The 10,033-nt window shown below is 40.1% G+C and overlaps 1 protein-coding gene across 10 annotated transcripts in view; it reads right to left on the bottom strand.

Moving 5' to 3' along the window:
* Positions 1-10,033, bottom strand: part of LOC107266459 (tyrosine-protein kinase Btk29A) — an 85,124-nt gene that overhangs the window by 43,443 nt on the left and 31,648 nt on the right. Inside the window, exon 2 of one of the 10 annotated variants that reach the window (XM_015736954.2) lies at positions 4,728-4,878. The exons of the other annotated variants lie outside the window; for them this stretch is intronic. Within the exon in view, the coding sequence (XP_015592440.1) occupies positions 4,728-4,818 (91 nt within the window). The 5' untranslated portion in view covers positions 4,819-4,878. The remainder of the gene's footprint in view (positions 1-4,727; positions 4,879-10,033) is intronic. 10 annotated transcript variants of the gene reach the window in all.

Raw genomic sequence — 10,033 nt, 5'->3', positions numbered from 1 at the left:
AAAAAAAAAAAAAAAAAAAAAAAAAAAAAAAATTAACTAGTTTCGCCAGCAACGTCAATGACCATTTGGTTCTTGTTTCTCTTCTTCTCGTAAAAGCACAAGGTCGCGTGTTCGTGCATTAATTAGAAGAATCAAGAAGTATCCATAACAGTGAAGATTAGTCACCGTGCGTTCGCAAAGTCATTAGCGAGTAGTCGTCGGGTTGAAAAAACAGTTATGCAAAATACTGTGATTTCTCAAAAATTTAATCACATCGGACAACGTACGATTGACATTGAATTTTGAGTGCAGATAATGCAAAAAGAAATTAGTTTCGTTTTACGAGAAATAAAAGAAAATTTTTTTTATTCAAAAATTCTCTTCTCGAACCAGAGCGAAAATTTTTTTTTTTTCTGAACCCAAGTGCACTCGAGATCCTGTATAGTTTCTTTGAAATAATTTAAGCCAAAAAAAAATGTCAAGCACTCAAGCAAATTCACGCAAGTGGAGAAAAACTCGACCCTCTTTTACCAACGTAACGTATACGTACCCGCGATAGAGTCGTTATTTGAGCATTACATGACACGGTAACGTTACGTACATAACAGCTGAATACAAAGAGGAAATACAACGGACTCGTGTCGAGATTATCTTTTCAGTACGTCGAGTACAGTATATACAGTGTAAATCTTTCTTCTGCTATTTCTGGTTTTATTTCCCGTTTCTTTTTTTTTTTTAATTTAAAAATACCTCTTCACCTCGTTCGAAACCATTAAAAAAAATATTTCATACTCCGTGCTTAGTTTGAAAAAATGTCTACGATACCAAAAACACCTACGTAACGCGTCTTCGTGCATGTGCACAATATAGACACCGTGTATATAACTTGATTACAATACGGACAACCGATCACTCGTTAAACGACGTGAATTTCGTAATTCTAATTTTTCGACAAAAATTTGAAATATTTCTTACGGGTCCTATGAACCTTGAAAATTTCATAATTGCCATTGGGACTGTCATATATATATATATTATAAAACTTCGAAAATTTTGTTAAAAAGATAGTATACAAATTTGTGTTCGGATAACAAAAAAGTATCTGCTCTCTTTTTCCCATTCAATTCAGGAGTCCGAAATGAAAATAAAAGTTACCGACCGAGTGATATATTGCAGTCAATTGACTGTGTATATATATATCTGCTCGACTCGCGCTACTCACGTCTTCGTCTTTCGACGTGCAAGGCATAAAAGGGGGAAATCACGGTTGGAGGCATAGAATTTCATAGTGGAAGGCATACGGGAGGCATAATACTTTGCGACCTCGATAACTGAGTCCTTGTAATAAATATCCAATGGGAATATAATTGCCACACGATGAATTACGTATTACGACGGAATGTACTAATTATCCACGTTATACACCAGGAAGACACATTAAGGTATAAAGTTTTGCAGTACGGTGTATATATATATATATACGGTATACGATAGTTTTTATCGCACCTTCGATTACCCCGGTGATTAGCACTGAGGACAATCGCGGGATAGTTGACCGTGCGTGAAGAAATTAACACACGTAAATAATAATAAATATTGATAAAGGCCAATGACCAATGTCACTGTATCGCCGGCAAGTTGCCAAAGCGATGAATAAAACGAATTATATGAATTACAAATAGCTCGTACGATTTATACGAATCGATGAAATGTCAAACTAGAAGGAATTTTCCGGCCAAAATAATATATATTTTTTTCCCTCTCCTTTCGTTTAGTCTTCGACTACTCTTCTCTCTCTCCCTCGCACTCCCGAGACTTTCTAGATTATCAGTGAAAATTCCAGAAGAGCGAGGCCTCCTCTCGCCGGCGAGGTCATCGAACGGTATTCCGTAAAGGTACGTTCACAACGCGAGAGCCATGCACCGATTTGCCTAGTCTTCCCGCGATCGATCGTAAGTCACGATAATTGTGAATTGACGATAAATTTGTGGTATGGAAAAAGAAAAATTTACGTAAAAACTTTTTTTTTATCTCAATCGATTTACACGATCGATCAAATTATTTCGAATCGATCGAGACTAAATTGACACTCGCGAAATCTAAGATCCCCTCTAAGGTCCCTGAGAAAGTGTGACGCAAGAGATTGATAAATTAAGATATCAAATTTGCAATCTTAAAATTCCTTGTAAAATCGTTTTTTTTTTTTTTTTTTTTTTTTTTTTTTTTTTTTTTTTTTTTGGGAATTTCACCAAGAACCATGAATATCAAGTATCGCATGTGAAACGGTCGTCGCCGAATTACGAGAAACTTCAGAGCGATTAAACTCTTGAACGAAGAGCTCGAGCCAAGGTCCATTGTTACCTCCAGACTCCATCAGCATGGTCAATTTAATCCATTTTATGCTTTTATCGTCAATTCATACAAAATCCTACATATCGAGCACGAGATTCCCAGAAAAGCGATACGTCGCGCGAGTACGTGAGAATTTTTTTTAAATTCTTCACTGACGTTAAATTTGAGCGGTAGAAAAAAAAAATAATGAAAAAAAATTTACATATAAACGACTATATTTTGAAAAATGTGAAAGAAAGAAAATGTACGACTAAAAGAATTTTCATAAAGATCGGCAAGCAAATTTCTCGCCAATGAAATTGCCCGTCGCTTTGACAAACCGTTAAGATCCTCAACGCCGGAGCGTGACGAACGACGAAGTCAAATGGTTTCACCGGCGAGTCGTCAATATAAAACGTGGGAGATGTCGGAGTTGTGCGAGAAAAAGAAAGATAACGGGAATTCGACAAGGTTTCAAAATGGTCATAGTTTTCGGATGGTAAATTGACCGTAGCGCCACTGCGGGATACACTATGTACGAGAAAACGATATACCGGGTTAAAATCCTAACGAGCCAAAAGTATGGCGAGGATTTGAAATAATTGAAAGAAAAAAAAAGACCGTAACGGGACTCTGCAAGCTTTAAAAACTAGAGGTACCAGTAAGTTTGTATAACTATAGTTTTCGATAAATTCCCTAGGATTTTATTTAATTATATTGTATACGTGAAATGCGATCGAGACAAGTACTGCTTGCAATAGACCTTATGGGACTGGGATGTATTCCCTAGGAGTTTGCCGTGGCAGCTATATACCCTAGGAAATTTCCCAGATCTATATAGTGGGCGTTTAATGGATGACAAAAATAATATAACGGGAGATACGGCAAGGTCGACACACGTAATGCTCTAACGTGCACTTTCTCTGTAAGAAACCAGTGAGCGAGTGCGAGAGAGAGAGAGATACTATAGAGGGAGACTCAGACCTTCCATCGTTCCGGAACGGGAGTCACTAATTTTTTTGGTCCTAGACTCCAGTGTTCTGAGATATTCCGACAATAGAAAGGATAGTGGATGTATACACCGAAAACATATAGATTGGCACGCCTGATTTCTGACGACAGCCGAAGATCGTTGAGTTAGGGGGACAAATTTTTTAAATTTGAAATTTCTAGCCACGGGAGACACGAAGGATTGGAGCAAAAAGAAAAAAAATGAAATTTGAATACGATTAAATTAACGAGGCAATTTTTCCGAGACTCATAACAGGGTTGCCAAAGCAAGCTATAATTTCGGCCCGAACAAGACTCGTCCCGAGGAGAGTTCGGTTTCCATAAATTTTCAAGAAATAAGACATGTCGCGGCAGGATCGAGAGATGCGATCCTTTAACGGCGCGTTCCACTTTCTTTTTCTCAAGTTTCCATTCTGTCGCGCTTGCTTCTAATTAGTTTCCGAATAAATTCACCGGCCGAGCTTATCGGCTTCTATATTTCTTGGAAGGTCTTCGACGCTCGCGAACAAGTATCCTTCTTCGAGATTACGTTACCGGCCGACGTGGATCGTGGAAGCACGTAGAGAGGGGCGATTCGCAAGAATTTTCTCGTTCGAAATTGTACCGAAGGTCAAAATTTAAATTTGGTAAATGCCAGGAGACATTTACGAACGGCTACCTGGGTTGGGCCATTACATAAATAGAATAGGAGCGTAATGCCGGCTTAGCAACAAGAGAAAGGAACAATTTGCACTTATTAATAGAAACACCGTGTATATTTATAGAGTATCAGAACAAGGAAGGAACTAAGGAACCCCGAAAAAAATTCCACGAAAAATACACACGTCAAAATTCCAAACAATAAAATTCCACAATCCACTTACACAGGTCCATCCCATGAAAAACAATGAGACTGATGACCTCGCACGATATCAATACAGAGAATCACGAAAAATACAAGAATTACTGTCTGAAGTCGTCCCTGACCCAGTCAACGTTAAATGCACGCACGACACAAATCGATAAATAAATCGCATACGATTTAATATGCGACCCTGATTCGTGATAAGAATTATCAATGTATCCCACATGGAACAATACGCAATATCCCATCCGGAGCCCAAGTCAAAACAATAACAAAAACATTCCACACAAACCAAACGCACAGAACAATTTCAATCCTCCGTAAATTCTCTGCCCCAGATCAAACAAAAGAAAAAAGGATAACCACAGCATCCCCGACGATCAACGTAATCACAAACAAGTCATCCCGCAACCACCGACAATCAGTAACGCCAATAAACACTCGCGCGATTCGTAAACGACAATGAGATCGAACTGCAGACCCACCAAAGGGATATCAGTAGTACCAAACCCACAAAACGGACGTATAACGGCCGAAGCAATAAATCAAGGGTTAAACCTACCGGAATTAGCATGGCCGGCGCCTGCGGCGGCAGAATGAACAGCGTTGCTGGCCGCATTGGCGACCTGTTTCAGGGCTGTTATCACCATCATATTGGTAGCACTGGGTCGGGATCGACTCGTCACTGTTCACGGCGCACTGATCACGCACGGCTGTACAGGGTAAGCACAATCGCGTCGTTAACGTTCGGTTAGACCTCGGAGTCAGGTATACGACACAGACCCAAGTTTGTTTTGACTAGGATCGGGTGGAGTTGGGATTACCGGGAAACAGTCACAAAGGAAACGGACGAAGCACAACAGGGCCCGATGCGGACTTGTATTTTCCAGTGTCAAGGTTTATAGAGATTACAATAACGTTTCTTGAGTCTCTGGAGGGTGGGGGGGCAGTGTAATATAGGAAACAGGGTAAAGCAGGACAGAAATACCTATGCAGAACTTTATTAAATAAGGTAGAGAGATCGAGAGAGATACCAGTGTATTTTGAGGTTAGATTACGGGATAGAGACTGTTTTAATGACGACCTACGAAGCCACGGTTGACTTTGATGTACAAGAGCTTTGTGGGTTTTGAGGAGGGGCCTGGAAATTTTGGTATGATTTTAATTACGCAATAAATTGTCACGCCGTACACGGGATTATTATGCGAACTGAAATTATCGTCACGACTCCCGAGTCACGCTTCAACCTTTCACGAGTCCTGCCGGGAACGCTGTGCTTTCGCGCCGGACTGTACCTAGTGACTATACTATAGCGTGAACCGTCTCCGACTATACTATAGCAAGTGTTAGTACAACAGGGAATTCTGCCACTATTAGGTAATAGGTAAAAAGCCAGACTTTTGAAAATTTCGAGAGCGGCCGCTGCACTCGCCAATTATATCAGCGAAAAGGATTATGGAGATAAGTGAGGAGACAGAATTTGACAAAATTACTAAAGACGTACAAAATTATTAAAAACAATGCAGATCAACGAGTTAAAATTATTAGTTACGAATCGTACAATGATTTTCGTTTATACGAATTCACGATTGGTACATACGGCCAAAGTACAGGTCAGTTCAAAATATATGTCGCGTAAAAGGAGAATTCGTCTTTCCACGAATCTTTGATTTCCGTCCGACGGCAAAAATGGCGAAACTATTGTCACGATCGGGAAATCCTTTTTACATGAGGTTGAATCACGACTGGTCCAACGGACTTGTTTGTCGTCTGGAGTTCCAAAATGGACGCGGTACTGGAGGTTTCAGAAACGATAGACGTTAAAAAAGTTTATTGATCACCGACATAAAGAGAGTATGCACCGCGAAGGACAAGTGACAGTCTATACCATATGCTATATACACACCCATATATATCGATACGTATGTACATATGAATATACATATACATGAGGCTTTAAGTAGTTCAGACGACAAAGGAACCAGACGGCTGTAAGCGTCAATTGTAAAACTGCAGAAAAGTGCAGTAGTTGCGTATCGTGGGTAAGTGTGCCAGCATATGGCAGTTTTAGATAAGCTAAATTGTACTGTTAGAAGCAAAACGACCGGGTGTACCAACTGAACGACACTCGGCGTAGGATTGTCGGTAAAGAGGAAATGAGGTCATAAATAGAATAACGAACGAATGTACGAACAACGTAATACGATAGGTTATTTTGGTAGAGACAATACGAGTGAATTAATGGAATAAAGTTCAGGGAATAATAAATTACCAAATTGATAAGCCACACAGAAATTGGATGAAAGGTCGATATACGAAATACAGCACGTAGAAATAGAAAATGTACTAGGGCAATAAAATGAAATTCTTCCAAGACAGAATAAAGTAGACTAAGAGAACAAGTGTATACCTACGTATATATAAAAAGCCATAAAAATGCATCGTGACAAAGTTCGAAAGGTCACGGCGCACAGACTGTACGGAAAAACAATAAAGTAGATACACCAGCCCCATAATACCTTCCACCATAAAACCTACGTATGACCTATGCATGTGATACAGAAATTGCGCAAACTTCCATCGCAAGAGTAAAGCATACGGCGTGAAGCGAAGTTAACGGCGAATTGAATTCTCTGGAGGAGAAAATTTTTTAAATTATTTAAAAGGTGAGAGATGACAGTGTGGGTTATCGATTGTGATTAGAATAAGTATATATGTATATAGTGTGTGTGCAAAAGTGCATACTAGGTGAGTTAATGTGGAATAATCGGCACCGAGTTACGACGTGGAGACGAAAATGTCCGGACATGACAGCCGATTCGGAGAGACTGGCCCGAGAGCCTGGCTGGCTGGCTGGCTGGCTGGCTGGCTGGCTGGCTGGAAGGTCCCACCAGACGGACGTGGGTTGGGGTCTGGCCTGCTGCTCTATTCCCCACCGGCATGGAGTATCTCTATGTAACGTCGAGGTAGCGTGGCGCTTCGAAGTTTCACCGGAGAATCGGCAACGGAATCCACCGTCTCGTTTCGCTAGTCGCCTCTTCGCTTCTCTCTCGCGCGCACTGTAACTGCCGTAGCCTCGTCCTTCTTTATCTCGTGAATAGGGATATAAGGCTACTTAGAGACCGACCTCTTTATTCTCTCTCTCTCCAATGCTCGCGCTTATCGAGGCTTCCATTACGCTTGGTTTCCATTACGAAAGAATCGTCATCGCCGGTTGATGTGCTGGTTGGCTATTTTTTTTAATTGTCAATTTTCAAAATTTTCACTTAACAACGCGATAAGCGACCCGGTACAATGACTGGGACTGCATTTTGTTTTTCATTTTACGAACTACACGAAACTTGATTTTTTTTTAGAAATCGATGCATCGGGGTCGGAAAGGAAAAGGATAATACTTGCAAAATGATTTTTGAACGCTCGACATACGCTTAGAAATAGAACGTCGCTGAGGTGAATAATGACGAATAAAAATCAGAGCCGAACCGACGTAATGATTTTGCAGACGGACAATTTTTGGCAGATCTGCCAACCTCGAAATACCCTAGAAGGAAAGTCGTCTTACCAGGAACTCTGACTCTTCATTCCCAATGCTCATTTCATTTTATTCCTTACACATTTCTCTCGTATCCTCAACGCGCAGTCACGCAGTACAATTAATGTTCTCACGCAACGAACGCTATTTTTGGATCTCGGCCAAATTCGAAAAAAATTACGGACGTGGGCGCTACTGACCTTTAACGGTCCTTCTTATTTCTCTTGACCTGTCATTTATTATCATTAAATAAACTACTCATGAATCCCCCCCTCATAGGCGGAGTGGAGAGTGCATATACTCAATCATCTCTATATGCAAATTAACGTGCAAAAAATTGTTCGGTCGTTCGAAATAACCGCAAGTCAATAAATTTATAAAAATTAGCCTTTAGTCGTAACTGATAAATTTTTTACAAAAATTTCACACGTTCATCCAGACTGCGCTTGCCAGTCTGTGTTTCCACTATTGTTTTACCCACGATCTCTCTTATCGCCTGAACAATCTTTGTCGCCGATTACGTACAGCCCTTACAGTCGCCCGTACCCATACACTTTACTATAAACATATTCCATTGAACCTCTATTTCTGGCTCTCAAGCACCAATGCGAATTTTCTCGAAAATTCTCGCAATTTTACCTGTTCGAAAATTGCTATTCCTCGTAGACGCTCCGATAAGAAGCTTTTACTTTTTCATTTCCCTTCATGTACCATTTTTTCTTATTACTTCTCTTTTTTAACAAAGTCTCATTTCAATTCGACGAAACTCTCGTCGCTATCGGTATCCGACCATATGTTATTCCCAGAACAAATTTCAACCTCCGATTTGCTCCTGTTTCCATGAAATAATAGCGTTACGTTACATTCGACAAGGGGAGTAAAGATAAGGGTTGACACCCTTCGTAATCTCTAGGCGACATACAGTTATAATCCAATATCTCACAGGGTGGATATCACGGGTCGACAATATCTATTGTTCTTAACCTAATAAGTAAAATTCAAGTGGAACAGGTGAAGGGGGTGGGGGATGTTCGCGAAACGAAGGAGGTGGGGGTCCCAGATTTTTCCAAATTTCTCGAATGTTCCTGCTAATAAGTCTGGATGGTGTCTCGTAATTTTACAAGCACCAGGAAGGGGGATGCCCCGAATGACGTCACTACCGACGGGGACCTTCCACGTAATCTTGGCTGATTTAATTGGACGTTGATGAAGTGTCGAAGATAGGAAGTGGCTCCTCTGGCGGAAAGTGCTGAGACTGCTCGGGACTTTCTTCGGTCGTCTCTAACCATCAATCTACCCCCCCTTTTACCACGTCACACGTCGCACTTTACACGTTCGTCTTATTCAGGGATTCTACATCCCCGGCAATATTCGCTCTATATATATTTTCTATGTTAGGAGACGAGAGTGAATATATATATATATATTGAGAAAATTTAAAAAAAAAATTATTTTTCAACTTTTCGATAAGAGCTAATTTTTTTTTTTAACGACGATATTAATATACGTTATATTTAGATCCTCGTCAAAAAGTGCCGAGTGTCTCGGAATTATTTTTTGTCACTATATCAACCATTAATCATATCCTATTTCGAACGTGTCATGTGCCACGCCACTGTACTTCGGTATATAATATCCGGAGTGTATAGTGCGTTATAAGATTTCGGTATTAAAAAAAAAATATTTTTCAAAAATCTGTAACGTTAATGAAATTTTCAAATAGATAAACTTTTTTTTCTCATTCCGTGTAATATATATATATATTTTTTTTTTCATCGTCAATATCGAATGCAATTAAATAGTCGAGCCCGCGAATTACGTTTCCGCGTGGCCTCAGCGGGAATTGCACGTCGATCGAGTCTGTCCTGCTGAACCGCAGCCCAGTAATATCGATATCAGGAATCCTTCGAGGTTAATATCGAAGTAAATCGCGAGAGCCATTGAAATGGATGAGAGAGGCTGTTCCGAGTGTATTTTGAATGGGGAAAATGTCGGAAATTAAAACTGGAGGAGCCGAGGGAGCGAGACGAGAGACACAGCGAGAGAGAGAGAGAGGCGAGAAGCGAATCAATTGAGTAAATTGATTGCAGAAATTAAACCGGAGGGATCGTTCGATTGGAATTGAGAAGACAAACCGGAGGTGGTTTATGATCGAATGATTTAATTATTAACGGAGTAATATATTACGGCAATGGATCATTAGTATGAATACATATGTATATAGATATACCATACGTGTATATCTATCTCTATATCTGTATCTATACTATGTATAGATACAGTGGCGCAATCTATAACTACTTAGTTCAATTAAATACTGTGCCTATAACAATGGG

This window comes from Cephus cinctus, unplaced genomic scaffold (genome assembly GCF_000341935.2).
Source record: "Cephus cinctus unplaced genomic scaffold, Ccin1 Ccin1_scaffold0315, whole genome shotgun sequence".
Taxonomy (NCBI): Eukaryota; Metazoa; Arthropoda; class Insecta; order Hymenoptera; family Cephidae; genus Cephus; species Cephus cinctus.
Note: the sequence above shows the minus strand (reverse complement) of the source record. Positions and strands in the feature narration are given on the sequence as shown.